Raw genomic sequence first — 25,239 nt, 5'->3', positions numbered from 1 at the left:
AAATTGTTAAAAAATTTGTAATGAAAATAAAATAAAATAAAAATAAAATTAAATTAAATTAAAAAGAAAATTAAAAAGAAAATTAAAAAGAAAAAGAAAAAGAAAAAGAAAAAGAAAAAGAAAAAGAAAAAGAAAAAGAAAAATAAAAATAAAAATAAAAATAAAAAGAAAAATAAAAAATAAAACTCCGAAAAATAAAAATCCGGAAAAATCGAATTTTCCTACTCCACTCTCTACGACATTGTCACTTGTTGCCCCTCGTTTCTACTCCTTCTCCAACACTCCCCCATTCTCGGAACACATTACTCCTTTAGGCAGATTCCCCGCGCTCTTTAATTTCAAAAATTCTCACCTGGTGCATCTGCGAGGAATTATCGGAACGAGGAGAAACCAAAGAGGAAAAACAGAAACGCGCAATTGCTTACTCGATCGCAATGGAAACATACTATATTTTCACTATACGAAGCAAATGAGGAATTAAACGATCGTTTGTCGTACCGCACTTGAAAACATGTTTTACTTTTTTTTTTTTTTACATGATTCCCACTGTTAAAGTGAACAGTTTTTCATAGTGTAAACGGTTACAAGATCATACTACTTTCTAGGATTTTGATTTAGTTAGTGTTTATTTAAGAAAGCCGTTTGGTCGTTATCTCTTTGAGGGTTTATCCAACTGTTTTAATTTGTGTCTCTTCTCCTACAAAGAAAGCTGTGCATTTCCATCCTCTTCTAACCTCATCTTTCCGCTTTACCGTATAACCACCCAGTCATGGATTTAGTCTTGGAAGTCTTTGATACTTATCTCTTCGATAGGGCATATGCAACCCTGCTCCCAAAGACAGTTGCTCCGCTTCTACCTGAACCTCCACTTCTTCTTACTAAAATCGTGGAAACTATCAACAACAACACCGACTATTCAACTAGAGAAATTTATGGTTTCAATGAAAAGTACCACTTCTTTGATGAAACAGTCTACGCTAACCTATCCTTGTTGCCAAGGTATAATATTCTTAGACAAGTCATTTCTCTTTTCCTCATCACTTCCACTTTTGGTTGGTTGTTGTACTTCACGGTGGCTTGGCTCTCCTTCCACTTTGTCTACGACAAATCAAACTTTAACCATCCAAGATACTTGAAAAACCAAATCTCCATGGAAATCAAACAGGCTTCCACCGCCATTCCAATCATGGTCCTTCTAACCATCCCTTGGTTCATTGCAGAATTGCACGGCTACTCGTACCTCTACTATGATATTAATGAATCAACTGGCGGCTGGAAGGCAATCATTCTACAATTCCCATCTTTCCTCTTGTTCACAGATTGCGGCATCTACTTCATCCACAGGGCCCTCCACTGGCCCTCCCTCTACAAAAACCTACATAAGCCTCATCATAAATGGATCGTTTGTACCCCCTTTGCTTCTCATGCATTCCATCCTGTCGACGGTTACGCTCAATCCCTACCTTACCACATCTTCCCAATGTTGTTCCCATTGCATAAGGTCTCTTACTTGTTCTTGTTCACCTTTGTCAACTTCTGGACTGTCATGATCCACGACGGCGAATACATGTCCAACGATCCAGTCATTAATGGTGCCGCTTGTCACACCATCCACCATTTGTACTTCAACTACAACTATGGTCAGTTTACCACTCTATGGGACAGATTGGGCGGCTCTTATAGAGAACCAGATGCTGAGTTGTTTGACAAGGACAAGAGAGTCGACAAGAAGACTTGGGAGAAGCAAACCCAATTGATGGACCAAATCAGAGAAGACGTTGAAGGTAAGGAAGACTACAGAGACTATGTCTCAAGTGATTCTAAAAAGACACAATAGAAAAATACGCCCCCCCCCCCCCTCATGTTTTGCCATACACAACTTGTGTTCTTTGAGTCTTAATATAAATTTGTATTTTTATCCTTTTCAAGATACGTGTGTTGAGCCAGCTCTCTCCCTTGATGTATCTCCCCATTTCTTCGTTCTTTTCACCTTTATGTTATGAAACTCTCCACGTGTCTTTTCTCAACAAATCCTTCTATACATATAGATGTATATATTCTATTAGTTGTGTATAACAAGTTAACGATTTACTTTAAAGATATAATTCACAATAGCGTTAAGGATATAGAAATCAAAAAAAAAAAAGATAATCTAGTGTTGCAACAACTCAGTAATTTTCTTGACTATCTTACAACATTCTTCCTCTTTGTATCTCTTACAAACAAGCTGGACGTTGACTGGCTTGCCTAGACAGTCATCCAGGTTGTAATAGTTCCAGTTCTTCTTGTCGGACTCATTGAAGAATTCCCGATCATAACTGACATCATTCTCTGTGACCCTTCCAACAGGGAACGTCATGACGGTATAGTCTAAGACATTCAAAGCACGGGTGTAGAAGTTGGAGATGTTTGCGTTTTCGCCGATCCTCCAGCACGTTGCTGAATATGAAGGAATAATAAAACAGTCCAAATCTCTCAACCAATCATCAAACAACCTCTGATACCTGAGCTTTAGTCCTGCCTTGTCGAAAAACTCACTGACATTGTCCATATGATTGGGAGCAGTAAATGATCTTGTGAATAATTCGGGCAGTGGCTCCCCGCTCAGCTTGCAGAACTCTTTGATTTCTTCAAAGTTGTCACAATTGTACAAGCTGAGGAGCAAGTTCCCCAGATCTGAAAACTTAACCGGCATCTCACATTCTTTGAGCTTGGTAACTTCAAACAAGTCATTGTGCTTTAGCAGGTGGGATTCTAGCTTTTCCAAGTTATTCAAAATTGGTGGATGTGGCAGAACTTCACCATCTGATTTCAACACCCCTATTCTGATCTTCTCCTTAAAATCAGTGACCTTCCCACTATCCCATTTTATTGGGACGCACTTTGGGTCCCGTACACAGAGCCCGTTGCTTAGGATGGCTTCCGATACCAAGATTAGGTCATCAATGTTTCGAGCCATTGGGCCAACAACAGAGGGGACGCAGAGTTGGTTTGGGTAGGAGTTGGATATATCCAAGTAGGGGAACCTGTTTGTTGTACCCCGAAGGCCATACAAGCCGTGGACCAGACTTGGGATTCTGATGGAACCCCCAATATCTGTACCAATACCAATGAGAGAGCCCTTGGCGGCCAACAATGCGCCTTCTCCGCCGGAGGAGCCACCGGGGGACATTTTCCTATCCAGGGAGTTGTAAGTGACAGTCATATTAGTGGAAGTTTCGTTCCCCAACATGGCCATGGGGACGGTTGTCTTAACGTAGAAAACTGCACCTTCTTGTTGTAAGATTTCGGCAATGAGAGATATATCGTTGGTGGATTGTTTGCGAGCAACCTTTAGTTCCAGTTCAGGAGAGACATGAGGAGCAATCCACCCCATAGCAGTGGTGACACCAGGTAGATTGATTTGGTCTTTCAAAGAGATTGGAATCCCATGCAATTTACCCTTTAAATTGCCAGTGGTAGCAAGGTAACTGTCCAGTTCTCTGGCAGACTGGAAGGCTCTCTCGAAGAAGATCTCTGTACAACAGTTCGTCATTTGATGGATGAGAGCAGCTCTATGGCAATAAGCAAAAGCAATTTCATAGGCGGACAACTTTCCCCCTTGTTGAAGTTCCAGTAATTGGGAGGCACTCATCTCCGTGATGGACCTCTCCCTCTCGGGGATGAATCTATTAATGTACCCGTCCACGTCACGCTGTTCTTCCACTGATGGAATCGACGTGAGGATCCATTCATGTGGAATCTTCGTTAGGAGAGATTGGACCTTATCAGCAGCGACCTCTTTGTAGTGCATTATTTTTTTCTCTCTTCCCTAGATAGTACACCTTTGCCAAAGATAAGGAAACAAAATAAGCCAGGGAAACACAAGTACAGAAAGAAACGATATGGGTCTGAGTCGAGTAGAATACGGTGAAATGCAATATCCTTGAAGAATCCGGGAATCAGAGTGTCTTTATACTGTAACCCAACTTGTTGAAAAAAAAAAAAAAACGGGAAAAAAAGAAACCCACTCTAAAAGATGCAGTATGGCAAGTGCTATTACCGCCATTACAATTATTACCACTTTGACTGCTACCTGTTAACAAAGAACGAGAAAAAAAAACTGCAACAACAACAACAACAACAACAACAACAACAACAGCAGCAACAAACCAGGCGTCGTCCCAATGCGGCAATTTTATACTATCGCTTCAGTGAAGGGTAAGTGATGCCTAATTCGCGTCCGTAACTGAAGCGTTACTCTGCTATGTCTCTCTCTCTCTTGGACGTTCTCCATGTGCTACACTGCACAGAGGCGTTCTCCAAGCATGTTGGCGGGTGTGTGCATTTGTTGGTCTGTGTGGCATTTGCACAATGGACAACTGAACGGGAAAATGATTGGTGCAGAGAGAGGAGTCGGAAGAGTTGGACAATTTGGAAGTGTAGCAAACAGATGCTTGCATATACTTTATATATACTTTATATATATATGGATGTAGATTTCATCTGTGATCAGTGTGCAGATGATTTTAACGAGTCTCCCTGAGATGCCACTCCTTCTCTCCATGTATGTAGCAAGGAGCACATCTATGGCGCCACTCCAGAGAGAATAGCTTGTAAAAGCAAATTTCGGCACAAACGGCGTTCTACTAGCAAGAGGAATACATCAAAAGTGTATTCCGGAGCCGGCGTTTTCTGATAGGAGTCATTTAGATTGGGTGAAGGACATATGTCTGAATGCCTGAATGCCTGAATGCCTGAATGCCTGAATGTCTGAATGCCAGGAAAATCAGAGAATATGCCATAAATAGGAGGTGAAAAACAAAGTGAGGGAAAGCAAACAAAGGGAGAACTGCATTTTCCGTTACCTGTAATTAATCTCCGCGTCTGTGATTTTCCTTCAGTGAAGAGTAACTGATACCTAAAACGGTGCCGTAACTGAAGTGTTTCTCAATATAGTGAATACCAAATTATGTTGAGAGGTACACACAAAGAGTGAGAAGCATTAGAGCAACTACAATGGAAGGCATATTAAAAGGTTCGTGGCCATGGACGGGGGCTGGTGAGGATACAAATGGGCCATAAAGGGGGGCCATGGTAGAATCGTTAGAGTCCTCATAAGTCAACAATGTATGTGTAGCCGTGGTTGTGGTGGTGTAATGGTCAATGTTCTGTGGCGAGAGTGGGTATGTGAGCAAGGGATAATTATGTGAATCCATGTGCCATTGGTATGTGTAACCGGCCACGAAGAGTCCCATAATAACCGCCCAATATGCCATGTTCCCTCTAGTGAAGACTCTCCTTATGATGGACTCATCAGATCTCAGCAGATCTTCTCCACATGACGTCCTCAATGGGAGCTCCCCCCGATGTATCGATATTCTCCTACTTGTCTGTTGCATCCTCTATAAACAAAACTATCCAAGAGAAGACTGTGCACTTCTACGAGAAACTAGCCTCTCTTTGTTTGCGTTCAAAGGGGATGTTCCTTAACCAGTCTGAAAACAAACACTCCTTTACTCCACTAACGCCGTGTCACGTGATATGCTGTGAGTTAAAACTGGGAAGGAAAAAAAAAGAAAAAAAAAAGAAAAAGTTTTCTTCCTGGAAAGGGGCAAATTTCAGTAGAATTATTTTTTTTTTTCACTTTTTGAGAACGAGGAAGAACAAAAGGCGAATTTCAGCCGCTGAATAATTTTGATTTTGAGGGGGTGGCTCAGCTATAGGAAAAGACAACTGGAGAAGGACGAGGAAGAATCGATTGTCAAGTTTGAGGTAAATACACATATAGGAGTGTACAAAGGCAGTATAGCAATAGAGGTGTACAAGTAAAATATGCAGAAGTGTACAAGTAATATATGCAGAAGTGTACAAGAAAAAATGTATATGCAAAAGTGTACAAGTAGAAGCGTTTGGATAGAAATATTCAAATAGAAATATACAAATAAAATTATACAAATAGAACTCTGTAAATAGAGATAAGCAAATACAACCTCTTATCTTCAAGGTCGTCTGCCCAGATGCTCACTGAGAAGCTCGGGCGCTTCCTCAAAGGAACTACTGGTGAGTACATCATCATCCTCTTCTTCTTCTACTACTACTTTCTCTTCTTTGCCGTTTTTGGGACTCTGGAATGGATTCGCCGCCGTTGGTTCGCTTGTGTCCATATCAATGTCCTTTAATGTACTGAACCGGTCTGTCAATCCCAGACTCTTGGTGGTTGTCTCGTCAGAACCAAACACTGCTGCGTCTCGTGTCCGGTTTCGACGTTGGGTTTTCCTTCTCTTGTTGGAGAACTTGGTTGACTGTAGCTCCGGAGGTTCTTCCCACTCTGGTGACTCGTATCCACTCATCTCCTTCAACTCGGTAAGCGGTCCTGGTAGGTCTCGGATAGATGAAACCCCTTCTGTAGCGTCCATGGCTGTGGTTTTAACTGTACTTTCATCATCCATTCCCAACTTGAACCCTCTTATTATAGTATCGGAATGTAAGCGCACATGCTGAGGATGGCCAGTATCCATCGAAAGCCCGTCCCTCTGCATGGAAGTGTTTCCCTTGGTTACTTCGTTGGCCTCGCTTTGCTCAACTACAAGTCTATCTTCTCCGTCAGCTAGACCCTCCCCAAACTCAAAACTACTACAACTGACTTCCATCTCTGTATTGCTTTCCCCACGAGCCAAGACTCCTCCTCCGTCTCTGTCCACCCTCTCAGGTGATACACCACCGTGGAGAGCTGCACCGGAGAAACGTGTGTCATTGTCTCCCTCCGCTGAAACTGCATGTTCTTCCTCATTGCCAGTGTCGCCCCCATTCCCAGATCCTTCTGGTTTTTCTCCTTCCGTTTCTTCTTCTTCCTCATCAATATCAACGTCCTTCTTCGTTAAGATATTCACATTCGCAGCATTCTCATAGAATTCCTTAATATGTGTAATGTTATTGTAGATCTTGTTAGAGTTCTTGTTGAACATCTCTAGCTTAGGCACTAACTGGTTAGTGATGACTTCATTCGACAACACTATATTCTCGTTGATCTTTTGTAGATTCAAGGTCACCAGCTGTTCAACACGGTCAATCTCAGATAGAATGTTCTCCCTATTGGTGCTGCTCTTCAACGAATTGGAATCAAAGAAAAATGATAGTCTCGGTTGCTGGTCCGTATCTGTTTCGTCCCTCTCCATCAAGTCTACTTCCAGTAGTCGTTTCTGTCGCTGCATCTCATCCTCCATTAAATCACGACTCTCTGTTTCCTCAGACATGGCACTCATCCACTTGAAAAACCTTTCATATTGAGAGAAATAGGATTAGTTTAATTTTATGTATACAAACAGACCATCATATTTGATTTATCTACTTTAAAACGCGATCATTTAATTGTACATGTAATTTAATCACACAGAGGTATGTATATATATGTACACGGTAACTTTAATTACCTGTTCCGAATATGCTCTCCCATATCATTCTACTAAAATATACACTCCTCCCCCCCCCCTAACACTAAAAAAACTGGCGGGAGGTAATACCGACAGTATAACTTACATTCTGTCTGTAGGCTCTAACCGTAAACCCGTGAAAAAAAAAATTTGCAACAAAAGAATCAAAAGGTCGTACCCGGATTCGAACCGGGGTTGGTCGGATCAAAACCGACAGTGATAACCACTACACTATACAACCCTTTCCTGAAAAGAAAAAGGTGTGGATTAACATAAAGGTATATTATTTAGCAGGTTTTATATCAAGAAACGTTTTCAAAGTTAACGTCTTTTACACATCAATGTTTCAAATTAGCGTAATCTTTTAAAGCAGAAATAAAATCAGAGATAGGTTTCTCTCTAATTCTTAACTTTTAGTCCGATGTGTTGATACATATTATTATTATTTTGGGTATCCATAGTATAGTTATTATTTGAACTGTAGTTAAAAAACTTTTGTAAACTAATATATAAAATACAAACTTGGTGAAAGAAAATAACCTGATATTCATACAAACAACTATGGGGGTACTGAAAAAAATACCGAAAACACGGATAATTTTCAGAATCACAATGTAGCTTGATTCTAATTCTAATCATTTACTCAGTTAGTCCGGGTTAGCCTTGTTGGGACATATGGAAATTGCTTGCAGTTGTATTAGTTAATGCTTTCATTATTTAGCTTATTATTAATAGCTTAAGGCTTAGATTATATGGTTACAAGTCGACTAGAAAAACCACTCTCTTTAAAGTTAAACATATGGATATTTCAGTTATATCCATAAATGATCTCAATGGCTGTGTACGAGGGCGCGTGGTGCAATGGTTAGCATGTCTTCTTCCGGCGGAGATGGTTGCGGGTTCGAGTCCCGCCGTGCTCTTGTATTTTGAAACACTTTTTGGACTTGTATTGAGCATAAATTAATTTTTTTTTCTTTTCCTATTTTGTTGTTTTATGAATATGTCTAACGACAGTTAGTTCACTGGCTCTTTAGAAAATCGATCGAATTAAGACTAGACAAGATTACAAAAGAAAACTTTAGAAGTACCCAAAAATATATTCGTAGAATTACACTAATAAAACTGCATTGACAACACCATCTCTATCAGGTTCATTTGTAATTTGTGCATATTTACCCCAAACTACCTTACCACCAGCAGTAACCAAACCAAGTTCAGAGACGTTGACTTCAATGATTGTACCCTTAGTTAAAACACCCATTTGTGTGTACATTGGAGACTGTGGGTTCTTTTTGACTGCCAATATAGGCAATAGGACTGTCACACCTAATTCTGGATGAACAACATTGGCCTTCTTTTGTCTTAATGCAGAAGGTCTGATAATTCTTTCCATCTTGACAGGTCTTCTAGTAAATCCTTCTCCAACAAAAGTATGCTTTGTAATCATTCTTTTCCAGGATTTATTTTTTTGCTTACCTGTCTTGAGCACTTTGAACATCTCCTCCTCCGAGATACCTCTAACTTTAGGTAATGGGACAGAGTATTTATCAGCCTTTTCCATCCTCTTCTGTTTGATAGACGATGATATTGCCTTGGCAGTGTTCTGTTGCTGTCTGTCTAACAAATACGTTGGTAATGCTTCACCATCATCCTCCTTTGGTTTACTAGGTCCCTTCAATTTACTCTCCTCATGCGCCTTGATCTTCTTCTTCATTGCAACCTTCTCTGCATAACGTTTCTTAGCAAATTGTTTACCCTTCCAACCCTTTAACGATTGTGCATCCTTTGCAATTCGGTGTGATTCTCTAGCCTCTCTCTTTCTCTTTCTTTCATCAAAATCTAATCTTTTACCATGCTTCTTGATATGTTGCTCAATATAATCGTTTTGTGGCATCTTCGTACTATGTAAGCAAGACAATTATGGGAACCAACAAGCAAACTGTATATGTATAGTCGAATATCCTGTGAAAAAAAAAAAGAAAATTTAATCTATTAATTTTTTATCAAGGGGAAAAATGCTAAAAATTTTTCATGTCGCATCAGAAAGAATTATTTTTTGGCTTCTAAATAAGACACCTACAACAGTTCCCACCTTAACTTGCAAATATTGAGAAAAAAAGTAACTAGCAACATAGAAGGCTTCAATGTCCTTAACTAATCAAGAATCTTTAGACGATTTATTGTTATCAATATCGGAATCAGTTGATTCCACAGCATCTGTGCTTGGTAAAATTGAGAATGATTTCGACTTGAATAATACAGAGATACAAAATGAACTTGTTAACTCATTGGTCAAGACATTGGACTTATCTTCCAACCCTTTAGATTCTTTATCCTTGTTATCCTTGAAGAATTCTGCATTACTGGGCTATGTGACTGATTTAGCATTGCTAATGGCATTAAGGTTAAAAAGTTTAAAAGAGCAGGATAAAAATTCATTAAATCAAGAGAGGGATAATTTATTGAAATCAACAGTAACAAATCGTGTTGTATTAGAGAAGGGGGTGAAGTCATTAGAAAATAAGATGAGCTATCAACTAGAGAAAATGGTAAATGCATACCATAGAAGGGAAAAAGAACAAGATGATGTTGAGAAAAAGATAAACGAGAATAACGCTTCTGATGTTGGCGATGTTGGAAGTAGCTCTGAAGGTAGTGACGGTGGTGAAGAAGAAGAAGAAGAAGAAGAAGAAGAAGAAGAAGAAGAAGGACTGAACTTTAAACCAAATCCATCTGCTTTACTAAACCGTAAAAACCAAAATGTAAACTCAGGCAAAACAATGGCAGGGGGAGATGACAACGAAGGGGAGGCTAAATCTAATGAAAAATATAGGCCTCCAAAGATTTCTGCTACTGCCATCAATGATCCAGATAAGCAAGTCAAGGGGAGAAAACAAAGAAACCTACAAAGTATGGATGAATATCTACAAGATATCAGTGAAGCTCCATCCATGGAAAAATCTATCGGTTCAACCATTATCAACAATGGTAGAGATATGAAGTCTAGAAAACAAATGGAAAAAGAAGCTGAAATCCAACGCTATGAGGAAGAAAACTTTACCAGACTACCAGCTACAAAGACAAAGGAAGACAAAAGAGCTCGTGCCAAGAGAATGCGGAATGAATTCATGGGTGAAGATTGGAGTATGTTTGATAACAACATGAACCCCGATGAAGCCTCCGGCGCAAAGAAACGGAAGAGATTAAGTGCATGGGAAAGAGCAAAACGGAAAATCGATCATTAAAGACTTGTGTAAAACACTGAAGAAAATGTTATGAAAATATTTCTGAAAGACAAAAGAGTTTAAATATCAAAATGAAGATATGTATTTGTATATTATTATATTAGAAATAGTCAAAGGAAGAATATCCTAACTCAAATAATATTGTAATCTTATAGTACATAGTAACAAGGAATAAAATCACTCTCCTTCCTCGTCTTCGTAAGTAAATATCGATGGGGCAAATTCGATTAAATCTTCAACAACACGACTTTGGATTTCAAGTTCTTCTTTTGAGTCAAAATCACCTCCCAACAAGTTGTTTGCCCATACAATAGAAAGATTTTTAGAGTCCATCCTCACAGTAGGTAATTGGCTTAGGCGTCTGAGATGTCCCAACAGATCTCTTAGTGTAAAATAGTTTGAATCAGGTAATTCAAAAATCAGCTGATGAACCTTGGTCTGTCTTTCCATTTTATCACTCAATTCTGCAGCTTGTAAATAGTAATCTCTTTGTTCATTTGTTAGCAGAGGTTCCGGTAGAGATGCAAAGAATCTTTTCAGCAAGGAAGAAATCATATAAACGTATTCGGAAGAAACATTGTTTGGATTTTTAGGCTCCAATAATGACAAATTTTGTGGATTCATATTGATGGCATGTTTTAGCTCATCAAATGTTGCTTTATTAGGACTCAGTCTATATATTCCTTCAGTGTTTGAGCCATATTTTTCGATCAACTCAATACATTTGATGACAAATAATGGAACGGCTTCCTCATTTAAATCAAGAGCTTCCAATGGCAAACCAAATAAATGACCCCCTAAACTATCGGTACTCAACATGTATCCATTTGTTGAGTCAAAGTTCATACTGTTATCGCCAAAGGAAGCAGTTGAATCATTGTGATCCGAATCAAAGGGTCTAGGCCCTTTCAGTTGTGGACTGCGTCCCGGGTCTAATGAGTTGTATGACTTTGCTAGTGATGGATCCTCCATATCCAAAGTTGGTATAGGAGGCAGAGTTGATTTGGATGAAATCAAAGAAGAATATTGTTGCCCATTACCACCGGTTGAAATCTCAGATGCTTTGAGATTTCCCTTAGTGGAATCATTAAAAGTAGAGTTATGTATTGGTGTTACTGATAGGTTCTGAGAAGAAACTGGAGGGGGAACACCAGAAGATGTGGCTGCTTTAGAATTGGTTGAGAAATTTCTTGGTTTTGAGGTCGATGACTTTGTAGCTGGCTTTGGCAAAACACCACCGACTATCGGATGTCTTTTAAATTCCACTGGTTCTAAACTTTCGTTCTTCCTCTGTGTAGAACCCTTCAAGTAATAGTAGAGATTCTTCTCCAAATCGACATTAGTTGCAATTTTTTTCATGGAATCCGATCCATTGATTGGGTTGATTTGGTTACCCATTCCTACTACCAAACTCTCTGTGTAAATCGAATATTTTTGTAGCTGAATTTGCATCGCATAGTCCAGCTCTATAATCAAGTTCTTGAACTGGTTTGCAATCTTTGGTCTTTCTCTGGTGATCAAAGAATTTTTCAGCCGCTGAGAGGCATTTGCCTTTTTATTGTAATCATCTTCGGCATCTTTGATTTTGATCTTCAAGTCTTCATCTTGTTGTGAATTGGTTTTCCTACCTTGAAGTGTTATCTTGGTTTGATTTTTATCAGCACTTCTAACCTTTTCTAGTTCAGTACATAAATTAAAATATCTATTTCTAGCCTTTTTGGCCATACTAATTGCATCCATAACCTCCTTCTCAGCCTTATTCCCCCTTTCCTTTAGTTGTTTCCTTAGCATTGTAAAGTGCTGGACTAAAGCCTCTAACTGGTCAGCCATTGTTTGTAATGCCGTTATATAAGGATCTTTAACACCATTTACCTTCTCATCAAAATGAATCACTTTTTTCAAACTTTCAATAAATGAACCACCAACAATAACGTTATTTGATACTATCGAATGGTCACAGTGATTGACAATCCTACCTATTTCTTTGGAATATTTCTGTTCAGCATGACATTTTCTAGATATAAATGAGGAAAACTCCTCACATGCCCTAATACTCTGCTTTAACCGTTGTGCTAAAATACTGAAACTGGAATCTGAAACCAAAATCTCCTTGATTTTGTCCTCTTCTAAAAGAGCCGGGCTCGATGGAGGCACCTGATCACTCATTCTGTGTATGGTTACACTATTGTAAAACACAAGAGCAACTATACTTCTCTGCGGAAACCCATTGCAATACAAAGAAATCACCTAATGTAAACGAATACAGATGTGTCGCTGTTAAATGGAATTGAAATTTCTAATTTTACATTTTTTTTTTATATACACGCCATCCCACCAGCATGTGAACATGATAATAGAATTAGAGGGATGACAACCGATTAAGGAACAAGCTATGAGAATGGATCAAGGGAGGGGATCCATTTTCATGATTCGTGTCCGTACAACAGGAAATCTCGTTAAACCAGAGTTCGTTTTGAGTTAATTGTTGTAAGGTAATTCTGTGGGTAACATCCACTGTTAGTAATTTAAGAATGATATCATCCACAGCAGGCTGTAAAGAGACAAATTCTGAAGAAAGATCTCCAGCCAAAGAATTGACCACATTTTTCATAATGGGCTCCTTCAGATAAACAACATAAAATCGATCGTTACGATGCGCCGTTTTCCATTTTGTCGTGGAGACGTAAAAGAGATTGACGAGAATGATCCCCAAAGACCAAACATCACTAACAAAAGAATTATAGCTCAGGGAGTTTTGGATTTCAGGAGCACAATAAATGGGTGACCCAGCCATTCCATAACCAAGATTCCCCAGTGTTGAGGATCCAAAGTCAATGATTTTGATATTACCCCGAGTGTCGATGCAGCAGTTTTCCAGTTTGATGTCTCGATGTGCAATGTCTTTGGATTGAAGATACATTACACCTTCCACAATCTGCTTGAAGTAACAGAGCCTATCTGTTTGTGGCAGGAGGGCTTTGTATGTGTTGTACAAATCAGCCAGGGAACAAGGCATGTATTCGAGGACAATAAAGAAGTCCATCTTCTTTTTAACGGTGAAAGCATCAATCAACTTAACAGTGTATTTCTCATGGGATGCAAGACGGTGGATTAATAGTTCTTTCTCTATCATTCTTATCTGATCTTCATCCTTTAAATCGCTTCTTGTAAATGTTTTCACAGCAAAAAGTGATTTTTCACCGCATTTTTCATAGAGAAACACTTTGCAAGATGAACCTTGTCCTAAAATTCGTCTTTGCACCCCATATTGCCGCTCAGGAAACTTTCGAAGGCTGTTTCTCCTCCTACCATCACCACCATCCTTATTGGGTCTCCCCAACACCCGTCGTGCCCAATCCATGCTTACTTTAAAACGGTATTTGTCTTTTCCGTCGGCCCCAACCGTTTATTTTTCGAAAAGTTTGATAGATTCAGAAAGAATTAGCGCCGATTGTTGACTTTTTCCCGTTTTTCTTATCGGCTCTAAGGAGAAATCATTTTTATTTCTCGGATTTCACATCCTTATCAGGTTATCCATATGTGAAGGAAGTTGTTCTTTTGAAATACAAGTCGTCTGTTACCGACTCCCATCAGTATAGAAAATCTTGTCAACTGGTAGACTGGTATGAATAATGCCATATCACAAGTATCGCCATGCACTTCGGTTTCTTGCCTCTCAGTTCACGTTCCCCCACAGAGAAATAAATCATACTGTGTTGTAAAGGACCTGCAAATCTTGAATAATGGATTCAAGAGCAAGAACTTGAACGGTCCAACTTCCATCCAATTTGATAATAATCCCCAATTGTGTTTTGCTGGAGAACTGGATATCTCCTTCTCCACTTTGGAAGAAAACCGAACCTCTTCGCATTCACACTTATCAACTTCCTCGGTGTCGCCTAACAGTATCTTCACTGTTTCCCCTTCTTTGAAGTCTGCATACACCATGCGAAGGAATTCTTCACTTAGGTATTTACAAAGAAAGAATTCCGTTTATTCCTTCTCTCGGGAGTTGAGAATGAATACATACAATCTGAACTCAAAATCCACCTCACCTGTAAGCTCCAGAAGAACCTCAGTTTTGGTATGCCAATTTGACCTGGGACCAAATGACCCATTATCCTTTACTAGCAACCTCTGCCAAGGAAAGAAAGACTGTTACTTTGAAATCGAGAAGGCCCCAATAAGAAAACCTCAATTAACTTCAAATTTAAAGATCCCGCCACTTTGTATTGGGTATAGTATTAAGCCCAAATTCACGTGTTTCATTGATAGGCTGCAATCCAGACTTGCAAAACACAGTTACACTATTCCACATTCGAGATGCCGCTGTCATTGTGACATTCCATTAGAAACATTCTCACTGCATTCAGAGGCTTTGCCGACAATGCATGAAAATATTGAACTTGCTACTAAGGATCCAGGAGACTACCACCCAGTTACCATCCCAGGTCAAATTAAAAGGTGTAGGGAGGAAAGAGTTAACTCGAAATATTTGCTACAGTATGCAATATATACGTCTAATGAGATCCATGGATATTTCCGAGATATCACTATGGAGGATATTGATATTTTTGATGAGCTCCTGATAGATACATATTCAATTGTAGCAGAAAGTATGAAAGTAGCTAGCATAGAAATGTTTTTTGATGATTGTTTTACCTGTAAGTTGAGACGTAAATTCGAATCCCGAGGGTTACTAAAAGAAATCGACAAGGAATTGATTGACAATTTAAGATTGGCTTCGGTTACAAGATTTAAGCTGTGGAATACAGCAACTCTACACCCAAGGTGTGATGAAATACCTAGTATTAATAGAATCACCGATGATGTATACTCTCCTTTCTCAGTTGAAACATGTAGGGTACCATGGTTGAGTATCACTGATTTGAAAGAAGGTAAAGCAATAAATAGATTGAATAAAAAGGCAGGGCTGCTGAAGGGCTCAAATATACAGTTCGTTCTTAAAAACTGCTCAAGCAAACGTTGGATTCCTACCAATGCCAATAGTTTATAGATTTAATTTATATCAGACTGATGGAAATACATCATTCAGAGATATCAGTAGAATCATCAGTAGAAATATCTGTACCTTCATCGTCAGATACAACTGTTGCTGCCGTTTTCAGACTCTGTTTACTACTTGATAACTCTTTGTCTGAGAAAACCGACCTTTCGTTAAGTTGTGCATTAGGCTGTGTTAAACTGTCTAATACAATGACATTTTGCACGGCGAAAGAAGGCAGCGGTTCTTCCGGAGAATCTCTTTGAGTTTCTGCAACCTCCATAGATATACTCTGTTGGGGCGCTGTAGAGCTCCTATTTGAATCATGAGAAACTATTCTCTTACGGGATGTTGTATTATATTTTGGCGACCTATTATCCCGCCTACTGTATTCCTCATCTTTTATAGTGATTACCCCACACTCTCCTCCCTCAAATGCTTGCTGAGTGTGTTTATCTTCTACGCTTATTATTTTCATCCGTTTATCTCGATCCCGGAGGAATATTTGATCATTTCCATCAAAATCAGAGGAACTCTTTTTTTCGTCAACTACTTCAACATCTTTACTCAAACTTGTGTTGCTGGTTGTGCATCTCTTTCTTGAATTTATAAACAAGCTGTCACTGTTGCTATCTAATTGTCTTTTCAATTGTCTTATTTCATTGTTATATTCGTTTATTAGTGGTATAAAGTATGCTAACTGTAATTTCCTCATATTACGAACATCTTCCCGTAATTTGTCAATTTCAGTTCTACTTTCTAACAAATGAATTTGTTCCATTAAATGTCTCCGTTCCGAATTCCATATCCTTTCTTTTTGTTGGTTCAATAAGTCTTTTCTGTACAACTCTTGTAGATCTTCAAGGAAGTATTCATCCATATTAACATCACCACATTTATCGAGCCTGACGCTAAGGACAGCTCTAAATAATCCTTCATAAAGGTATTTTATTGTCCAATTAAGTTCACCCAAAGTCTCAAGTAGTTCAAATCTGTACAATTTCTCGTTATTGTATGTTCCTTCAACGAGTAACCCATATACCCATAAATAAAGATTATCTATTCCCATGTCTTTTAAGAGACCATTGTTATTTATTTTTTCTAAATTCCCCTCAGTAATTGTACTTGAATACTGCTCAAAATTAACTTCATTTATACTCAATATATCCAACCTGTATGTAAGACCCTTAAAATGGGTATTTCCATGATTTGAAATCGTTTCATGTTTCAGATGTTGTAATAAGGGATCATTGGCATTATTGATTTTGATTTTCTCACTAACTGCTATTCTTGTATACAACAAACCATCTTTCTCCGATGTTTTGTTTTTGAAACTTCTTTCATCCCACGTAAACAATACATGACTAGCCATATAATTGGATTTATATTCGAAAGAACGTGTCAAAACAGAACCATCTGTTCACTCGAACGCTTTCTCACTTCTGCAATTTTGTCGGCCTCGTAAATCCCAATTTCACGTATCGTTGAAGCAATACTAAATTATTTTACATAACCGGTATATAATACATTTATACATTTTATTTTGTGAGCTCAAAAATTCATCTTAAACCAGTGATCAATATATCCAACACATCCCCCATGTTCCTTAATAAATTATCAATTTCAGCTGTATAAATTTCATTTGTTTGTTTCTCATCATCATTTTCAGAACCATTGATACTCAATCCAAATCCTGATATTATATTGATGTCCATATATGTATTGGTGAGGATGTCATGTAGTTTATCTTGTGCTAAGAAATTATGCTGTTCTGAAATGTTCTTTTGCGAAACTGCTTTGTTACTATCATTCAATGTCGTCATACCTAATCCTGTAACTGCATTTTCATTGCTTGAAATATTTTCGTTAGTCAGCGTAACATCTGCTTTTTCATAATCATCAGATTCAATGGAGGTATTCTTGTCATTATCACTATGCTGGTTGGAAAAATAGTGGTTATCCACTGACGCAGTCGATTGCAATGAAAATGGTTGGTATTTGAGGCTTGATTCCATGGATGATTTGCGTTCAAAGGGCTTTGAAAGTTGAGAATTTGATGTTGAAGTGAAGCTACTGATTTTTGAGCCATGGGAAGGATTGCTTTCACCTCTTGACAATTCTTTCTCAGGAGTCGTGGTATTATTGGGAAAAAATGGTTTCTCAGTGACAGGTGTCATCGCTAGTGGGATTGACGATGAATTCACTTCAAATCCAAATTGATTTACATCTGTGCCCTCAGAGCCTTGCCTTGTATTATTTTCTTTAAATACATTACTAAAGGAACCAACAGTAGCAGAAACAGGTACAGGCATTTGGATTCTCATTTGCGATCTTTGTCTAATTGAAGAATCCAAAAGTTCAGCATTCGTTGAACTGGTAATTGGTGCAGTTTGTGGGCCCGAAGAAGTTGCACTTTTATTGTTTGGAATACTTGCTAAGTTGATCTGCAACTTGTTTTTATTTGAGGAATTATTTAAAGGTTGAAGTAACGGTTGCGAAATTGTGACAGACAATGGCTTCATATGGAGTGGGCTCGATTGCTTTGATGGCGATGATTGTAAGTTTGTATTTAGTTGCTCTAAAGCTCTGGCTGGAGATGGTGTTCTGTGTGGCATAGACATAGTAGGTTTCCTCACTGGTAATGGTTGATCAGATATAAAAGACTCAACTTTCGGCAAACTTGGATTGAGAGTTACATTACTATTATTATGTGAATTAGGCATCAAATTGACAGTCGCCGATCTTGACCTTTGCTTCTCCCTTTCTTGTATTTCGTTTTCTATTACATCCATGTTAGGAATCTCGATCGAGACTAAAGGAGAGCTGATTTGCTGGCGAGACGGTATGGATGGTTCACTCTGTGGAGGATTTGAAATGCTGATGGGCTTTTCGACTTTCTTCATGTTCAAATCAGCCAAGGGGTTTTGGTCGTAATCAGGATATCCGTTATTATACTCCTTGGCATTATTTGAGTTATTCCTTGGATTATTGTTACTAGTACCAGTATATTCTGCATCCTCCATGAATAATTCTAATAGTGCCTTTGGTGGTTCTCTCATACTTGGCAGTTCCACCTGAGAGTTGATTATAGAATCCAATTGGTTGGTTGTGGCTGTATTTATCAGGTGTTTATTGTTGGAAATTCCATTATTGATCATTGTGTTACCTATTGTAAATGTCCTGTTATAAGGCGAGGTAGTAAATTCTCTGTTTGTGTTCATGTTAGCTTCAAATGCAAAATCTTCAAATTTACTGGTTTCTTCTCCATGCAAATGTATGTTGTTTTCTGAAATGAATTCTGCAGACTTCAAAGAATCAAAATCCCACTTAATGTTCTCCCCTTCTCCTTGGCTTGTGGTAGTCTCAGCGATAGACACTGTAGATGACATTTCAAGCTCCGTGAGGCCATCTCCGTTGATGTTGTTATCATTGATTGGTCTTCCAACTTCATTTGGATTGGTAGGTTCCCTATCTGTGTTACCATTTGGACTATCTTCATGAGAGTTATTTTCAGCCCTATTATCTCTCCAGACTAAATACTTACCAATCACCTCTTTAATTAGGGTAGTAGGGTACCCCTTTCCATTTTTGATAAATTTGGTTTTGAGCAATTCTTCAGCCGAGGGCCTGACATCTGGTTTTTCTTCCAAACAAATAGATATGATCTCCTTCAACAGGGGACCATATTGCCTACCTTCTAGTCTGGGTGGCTCATGCTGGGTAATATATTGCATTGCTCTCAAGGCATCTTTATCGCTGTACGGAGGATTCCCGGTGGCCATTTCATATATTGTAATACCGGTGGACCAGATATCTGCTTTGACATTGTATGTGGCGCCCTCTGTGATGACCTCAGGAGCCATCCAATAAGGGGTTCCAGCCATGGTTGTTCTTTTCAAGGCAGTTGAAGACAGTTGGGCGGCAACACCAAAGTCACACAACTTCACCCTACCTTCCTTGCTTATTAGTATATTTGCAGCCTTAATATCTCTGTGAATAACGTTATGTTCATGAATAAACTGCAGGGCAATCAAAAGTTCCCTGGTAATGACGGAGATGTATTTCTCCTGTAGAGGTCCTGGTTTCAACAAGGTACGAACCGAACCTCCAGCACAATAATCCATTAAAATCCACAACTTGTGACCTTTCAAATATGACCCATAATAATGCGTTATGTTGGGGACGCTTTTCAGGGAGGAGAGAAACTGAATTTCCTGTTGTATATCCTTAACTTCTTCATGATCGGTATCCAGATTCAATATTTTAATAGCAACCACCTGTTTGGTGTCAACATTGTACCCTTTGTGGACAGTTCCAAACTTCCCCCTTCCAATGATTTCCAAAAGCTTGTACTGCGTTGATATATCCCTCTTATTTCCCATAGTGATGTGACTATACGGAAAAGTAGTGACTTGCCCGTTGGTTCCCCTTCTTCTTCACTTTTGTTGCATAAAGTCTTCCCCTAGCTGATCTCTCTCCTTAAAGATAGAAGTAAGCACCCCTTCAACGCGCCACGACACAGAATCTGTTGTATTTTTAAAACTCTTTCCTGTTAGAAAATTTTCGCATTTAATATTTTTTTTTTGAGCTTTTTGAGTTTTTTTATTTTTTTATTTTTTTTTATTTTTTATTTTTGAATTTTTCTTCTGTCTTGTTTTTTGAAAGCCGGGTAACACATGTAACTTCCAATTCTCGAAACAGGACATGAAAATCGGTGCTCAAGTAGTGGTAGCCTACGTAAGGGAGAAGATAAAGGTCTCTTGAAAGTCAGGACAAATACAGGTACAGAGAATAGCAATGTTTAAAGGTGTTCAAGGTACTTCAACTCTTGGTAAACATTTGAAAAACACCAAGATCTCCCAATTTCAAGCTTCCATTGGGGACCGTGTTTTAAATGCCAACAAGGATTTCCCAACTCACCAAATTATTGAGGCTCCATTAGCCTCTTTCTCTAGAAGAGATTTTGGTTTGAAGATGAGAATCCCAAAGAAGATCAAGACTAGAAGAATAATAGTGAACGATTTAGACAACAAGTATGGTTTACCAAACTTTGAAACCCTTAATGGTGATTATTTCAAGAAACTTAGATTCAAGGAATTGGGTGTCCCTGTTACTGCTAAATTCTATGATTCTCAAACAGAAAAAATGTTAAGAGAGCGTAGTGAAGAGGGCAAGAACGCTTCCGTTAATAAGAACCCGTTGTTTGAATCATCCAAACAGTATTTTGTACCAAATAGTATTGCCGATCTTTTGCATATCAGAAATCAACCACTCAATTCCTCTAACTTTACAAGACATATCAAGCCTGAACTCAAATCTCTGAGAAGACCTTTTCTAACTTGGTTGGCGACGAACTATCCTTCATCTTTAGTTTCGAATGACTTAACCCTGTTATTCAAAAAGTTCATTGAGACAGAAAAGCCTCAACTTTTGGCCAAGAGTAAAGACTATATACCTTCCACATACTCAGAATCTCTTTCGGGTACTGCTGGTCTAGGATACAATTTAAAGGGTCGTTTGTTCCAAACTCCAAATGGCCCTCAAAAGTCCAGATTAGTTCCAGGTAGATTGGTTGGCAGAGGTGACAATGGTGCCAAGTTTGCGGTTGGTGGATTCATTACATCTTTACGTACCAGAGGTAACGACCAAACTTACCAAAGACTACTGCTACAAAATAGAACCAACCAAGATAATAAATTTTCTAGAGAGGTTCAAGTTCCTGGTTCCATTACCCAAGTTACCTTAGACTTGAAGAACAGACAATTGAACTTTGATTCAACTGCTATTACAAAGGAAAACAACTCTAGCAAATTCAAGCCGTTGTCAAGTAAAAATAGGAATAACAGTTTCAGCCAAGATGCTGGATTCTTGGATATCTTAAACCTATTACAATCTCCAACCACTCCAAAATCCGAGTAAGCTTTGAATGAGCCGTTTATCCATTATACTGGATAGACTTAATATCTGAGTTGCTTTATAATACATGTAAATATACGCTATATACAAGAGCGATCAACTTCTACTTTTATGGATCACAATAGTATAATCCGTAAACGAAAAACAACTGATCTAACGCCTTTTTTTCCCCCATCATGGTAATATCTTAGATATTAAGAGAGCAGTTGCAACCGACACGTTCAGAGAATCAACACAAGCGTTCATTTCTCTACCATTGGAGATGGCAACCATGAAGTCAGATTTGTTGATTAAATTTGTACGAATACCGGTACCTTCTGAACCGACAACCAAAATTACTGGAGATTCCTGTAGTAAATCACTAACCGCTTCAGGGTTGACATGCTTATTCTTGTTTCTTGAATCAGTTGGAGCAACAGTGGATACAAACTTCCAACCGTGTTTTTTACTTTCATCGAAAAAATGCAGTGGTTTATCAACCTTGAACATATCAATAAACTCTAGAGCACCCGAACTTGCCTTTGCAACGACAGGAGACAAGGAGGCACAGTTTCTCTCACTGAATAAAATGAAGTCTACACCCAAGAAGTAAGCAGATCTAAGGACTGCACCAACGTTATGAGGATCTGATATTTCATCTAAATACAGTCCAAATGGGTATCTCTTACCATATGCATTAGTATGGTATCCAACCTTTTCATTGAGTTGGAGTAAATCATCGCCTGACACAACTTCAAACGATGACTCAGTGAAATTGCTTGTCATGGATTTGACATTTGGAATGTCCAATGGCCTGCTTTCCAAAACAACACCATTATGTACCGCATTATCTGTTAACTGATTTAAATCTTGCTTTGAAGTTTCAGTAATTGGGATATGAAGTTCCTTTGCTAATGATAGCAACTCATTAACCTTATTAGTTTCTTTAGGGTTGTAAATGTACAATTTTCCAAATTTTTCTCTTTTCTTACCCTGTAGTGCTGCCAACACTGAGTTTGTACCAAAAATGTAGTCCACTGATGGATTTGCTTTTAACTCTCTAAACTTCAATTTTGATTGACGATATTCTTCACGCTGGCGAATAATTTCTTGACGTTCTCTTTTATTTTTCTCCTCAAAACTCTTATATTTCAGCTCAGTCAATTCACGATGTGGAGCTTGTAAAACATGATGATGTGCATGTTTTCTCTTGAAGTATGACTCCTTATCCTCCCCAGTTTTCTCCCAAGCTTTCTTTTTGACGAATTGTGGCATGTTCTTCTCAAATGACACAGCGCTTCGATCTTTCACATGTGGAGTAGAGAATGGGGCTTTTGGCCCAGTAGACATGTGTCTTAAGGAACATAAAACCTTTGAGCTATAAGAAAGACAATTAGTATACATTATTCCTGTTGAAGGAGGAAAAAACAGTGGTTTAAGGGAGAAAGGAGTAGTGAAAAATCTTATCAAGATCAATTGCGGCAGAAGAAAACGCATTTTTTAAAATTTTCCTGTCATACATTAAATGCACGTCCTTATATTATGTCACTGAGAAAATCCACGTGTGCTAGTGACACCGAAAGCTATCTGGCTTTCACCAAAAATCTCTCATTAATATCAGTATACAGCCACTGAAGTCTTTATTCTTCCTTTTTTTTTTTGCCATACTGGCTTTAGCCAATAAATATCATTGATATCTATACAACGTCTCAAGGACGTAAATTTATTACGCTTTGGCGATGAGTACAAAGTCATGGTTTTCTAAAAAGAAAACAAAATACAAGAACAACGAAATTTTCCACATACGTCATTTTGGTAGAGGGATTTACTATGACATCAAGAATCGGTTAGTATCTTACTACATTTCAGACATTAAAGAAGGTTTGACTTATAGAACCATTCCCTCAACAATTTATATATTTTTCACTAATTTGTTACCAGCCATTGCATTTGCCCAGGATATGTTTGATCATACGAAAAACTCCTACGGGGTAAACGAAATTCTATTGTCATCAGCAATGGCTGGTATTATTTTTGGGTTGTTTTCTGGCTCTCCCCTTTGTATTGTGGGAGTGACAGGTCCAATTTCTATCTTCAATTACACAGTCTACGAAATCATTGAACCCAAGGGTATTCCTTATTTTCCTTTTATGTGCTGGATTTGTTTATGGTCTATGCTGTTTCACTTTCTTCTAGCATTCACAAATGCAGTGAATTTTATGAGATATGTGACCAAATTTTCTTGTGATGTTTTTGGGTTTTTCATTAATATTGTCTATATACAAAAGGGGATTCAAATTTTGTCTAATCAATTTGAGAAGGGAACAGTAGCCAGTGGGTTTGCATCTGTGATGGTGGCATTATTGATGGGGATATTTGGGATATCAGCCCAATTTTTCGGTTCGAAATCTCAATATTTGCCTTACAAGATCCGGACCTTTATACGAGATTACAGTACGCCACTATGCGTTGTCTTTTTCACCGGATTTATCCATTTCGGAGGTTACTTGAATAACGTGGACTTTATCAAGCTACCGATTACCAAGACCTTTAGACCAACAGATACAGTCAATAGAAGAGATGACTGGTTCATCAGATTTTGGGAGGGAGTAACCGTTGGTAATGTGTTTTTGGCTGTTCCATTTGCTATATTGTTGACTGCTTTATTCTATTATGATCATAATATTTCGTCATTAATTTGCCAGTCTTCTGAGTTTCCCTTGAAAAAACCAGCATCCTTTCATTACGATTTTCTGTTATTGGGGATCACAACAGGAGTTTCGGGTTTAATTGGTATACCAGCACCTAATGGACTAATTCCACAAGCACCCTTACATACACATTCCTTATGTGTCTATGAATTTGATCCTAAGACAGGGGCGAATATAATATCGAAAGTAGTTGAACAAAGATTGAGTAACACATTACAAGGTTTGATGACATTGGGTATGATGACTCGGCCATTGTTGGTTGTTTTGGGGACTATTCCTCAATGTGTGTTAGCTGGACTTTTTTGGATTATGGCCATTACAACCATCGATGGAACAGATGTGATGAAAAGACTCAGGTTTCTATTTCTAAATAAGGAATGGAAGAAAAAATTAGCCCAAATTGTAATTGCTGATTATCGGGCAGAACAGGAAAGAAAAGCAATGTCTTCTTTAGGAAATGGGTGTATTAATTATGAAAATGAATCAGATGTCGCATTCTCAAGAACCAGAGGAGACATTCCTTCAACCGAATGCAGCAGTCGAAAGGAAAACACATCCACAACAGAAGAGAAAGTCGAGCATATCGTACCTGCTGATTTTCCATATGAATATTACATTACGGAGCCGAAATACTTTATCATATATTTAGTTTTTGAGCTTCTAGCATTTGCTGGGGAGTATAGTATCACATGTACCAAGGGTGCTATTGGTTTTCCTGGCGTATTGATTTTAATCTTGGTGTTGGTACCCATCGTTTTCCCCAGGGTATTCCCTAAAGAGCAATTAGACTTACTAGATTCCGAAGCTGCAGATGAACTAATTCTTGAAAGCTTAAAACTAAAAAAGCAAACTTCAGAAACTGAAAATGTTTCTAGTATAGATTACGAATTAGGTCATCTTAACTCAATGACAGGTAGATAATGCCGATTATAAATAAAAGTAGCTAAGTCTAGTACGAAATCAATCAAGCT

General features: G+C 38.4%; 13 protein-coding genes and 2 non-coding genes across 15 annotated transcripts; 6 read left to right on the top strand and 9 right to left on the bottom strand.

Annotated features, from left to right (window-relative positions):
* Positions 1–769: 769 nt before the first annotated feature.
* C5L36_0D00430 (uncharacterized protein) lies at positions 770–1,837 on the top strand (the record flags this gene model as incomplete). The annotated part of the gene is made up of 1 exon (XM_029466921.1): positions 770–1,837. One exon carries the CDS (start codon positions 770–772, stop codon positions 1,835–1,837), a length of 1,068 nt encoding a protein of 355 aa, XP_029322781.1.
* A 315-nt stretch (positions 1,838–2,152) lies between these two features.
* On the bottom strand, positions 2,153–3,793 carry C5L36_0D00420 (uncharacterized protein; the record flags this gene model as incomplete). Its single annotated transcript, XM_029466920.1, has 1 exon — positions 2,153–3,793. The coding sequence occupies one exon, from the start codon at positions 3,791–3,793 to the stop codon at positions 2,153–2,155; it is 1,641 nt and encodes a 546-aa protein (XP_029322780.1).
* Positions 3,794–5,981: 2,188 nt separating this feature from the next.
* On the bottom strand, positions 5,982–7,244 carry C5L36_0D00410 (uncharacterized protein; the record flags this gene model as incomplete). The annotated part of the gene is made up of 1 exon (XM_029466919.1): positions 5,982–7,244. One exon carries the CDS (start codon positions 7,242–7,244, stop codon positions 5,982–5,984), a length of 1,263 nt encoding a protein of 420 aa, XP_029322779.1.
* A 337-nt stretch (positions 7,245–7,581) lies between these two features.
* C5L36_0Dtrna7Q lies at positions 7,582–7,653 on the bottom strand. The gene has a single exon. It is a non-coding gene; the product is annotated as a tRNA-Gln (tRNA).
* Positions 7,654–8,259: 606 nt separating this feature from the next.
* Positions 8,260–8,332, top strand: C5L36_0Dtrna9R. The gene has a single exon. It is a non-coding gene; the product is annotated as a tRNA-Arg (tRNA).
* A 188-nt stretch (positions 8,333–8,520) lies between these two features.
* On the bottom strand, positions 8,521–9,306 carry C5L36_0D00400 (uncharacterized protein; the record flags this gene model as incomplete). The annotated part of the gene is made up of 1 exon (XM_029466918.1): positions 8,521–9,306. One exon carries the CDS (start codon positions 9,304–9,306, stop codon positions 8,521–8,523), a length of 786 nt encoding a protein of 261 aa, XP_029322778.1.
* A 250-nt stretch (positions 9,307–9,556) lies between these two features.
* C5L36_0D00390 (uncharacterized protein) lies at positions 9,557–10,657 on the top strand (the record flags this gene model as incomplete). The annotated part of the gene is made up of 1 exon (XM_029466917.1): positions 9,557–10,657. The coding sequence occupies one exon, from the start codon at positions 9,557–9,559 to the stop codon at positions 10,655–10,657; it is 1,101 nt and encodes a 366-aa protein (XP_029322777.1).
* A 177-nt stretch (positions 10,658–10,834) lies between these two features.
* Positions 10,835–12,823, bottom strand: C5L36_0D00380 (uncharacterized protein; the record flags this gene model as incomplete). Its single annotated transcript, XM_029466916.1, has 1 exon — positions 10,835–12,823. The coding sequence occupies one exon, from the start codon at positions 12,821–12,823 to the stop codon at positions 10,835–10,837; it is 1,989 nt and encodes a 662-aa protein (XP_029322776.1).
* Positions 12,824–13,016: 193 nt separating this feature from the next.
* Positions 13,017–14,018, bottom strand: C5L36_0D00370 (uncharacterized protein; the record flags this gene model as incomplete). The annotated part of the gene is made up of 1 exon (XM_029466915.1): positions 13,017–14,018. One exon carries the CDS (start codon positions 14,016–14,018, stop codon positions 13,017–13,019), a length of 1,002 nt encoding a protein of 333 aa, XP_029322775.1.
* A 264-nt stretch (positions 14,019–14,282) lies between these two features.
* On the top strand, positions 14,283–15,674 carry C5L36_0D00360 (uncharacterized protein; the record flags this gene model as incomplete). Its single annotated transcript, XM_029466914.1, has 1 exon — positions 14,283–15,674. One exon carries the CDS (start codon positions 14,283–14,285, stop codon positions 15,672–15,674), a length of 1,392 nt encoding a protein of 463 aa, XP_029322774.1.
* A 31-nt stretch (positions 15,675–15,705) lies between these two features.
* Positions 15,706–17,034, bottom strand: C5L36_0D00350 (uncharacterized protein; the record flags this gene model as incomplete). The annotated part of the gene is made up of 1 exon (XM_029466913.1): positions 15,706–17,034. The coding sequence occupies one exon, from the start codon at positions 17,032–17,034 to the stop codon at positions 15,706–15,708; it is 1,329 nt and encodes a 442-aa protein (XP_029322773.1).
* A 187-nt stretch (positions 17,035–17,221) lies between these two features.
* C5L36_0D00340 (uncharacterized protein) lies at positions 17,222–20,044 on the bottom strand (the record flags this gene model as incomplete). Its single annotated transcript, XM_029466912.1, has 1 exon — positions 17,222–20,044. One exon carries the CDS (start codon positions 20,042–20,044, stop codon positions 17,222–17,224), a length of 2,823 nt encoding a protein of 940 aa, XP_029322772.1.
* A 415-nt stretch (positions 20,045–20,459) lies between these two features.
* On the top strand, positions 20,460–21,581 carry C5L36_0D00330 (uncharacterized protein; the record flags this gene model as incomplete). Its single annotated transcript, XM_029466911.1, has 1 exon — positions 20,460–21,581. The coding sequence occupies one exon, from the start codon at positions 20,460–20,462 to the stop codon at positions 21,579–21,581; it is 1,122 nt and encodes a 373-aa protein (XP_029322771.1).
* Positions 21,582–21,752: 171 nt separating this feature from the next.
* Positions 21,753–23,054, bottom strand: C5L36_0D00320 (uncharacterized protein; the record flags this gene model as incomplete). Its single annotated transcript, XM_029466910.1, has 1 exon — positions 21,753–23,054. The coding sequence occupies one exon, from the start codon at positions 23,052–23,054 to the stop codon at positions 21,753–21,755; it is 1,302 nt and encodes a 433-aa protein (XP_029322770.1).
* Positions 23,055–23,296: 242 nt separating this feature from the next.
* C5L36_0D00310 (uncharacterized protein) lies at positions 23,297–25,189 on the top strand (the record flags this gene model as incomplete). Its single annotated transcript, XM_029466909.1, has 1 exon — positions 23,297–25,189. One exon carries the CDS (start codon positions 23,297–23,299, stop codon positions 25,187–25,189), a length of 1,893 nt encoding a protein of 630 aa, XP_029322769.1.
* Between the last annotated feature and the right edge of the window lie 50 nt (positions 25,190–25,239).

Source organism: Pichia kudriavzevii, chromosome 4, assembly GCF_003054445.1.
Source record: "Pichia kudriavzevii chromosome 4, complete sequence".
In the NCBI taxonomy this organism is placed as follows: Eukaryota; Fungi; Ascomycota; class Pichiomycetes; order Pichiales; family Pichiaceae; genus Pichia; species Pichia kudriavzevii.
This window is presented reverse-complemented; position numbering and strand designations above follow the sequence as displayed.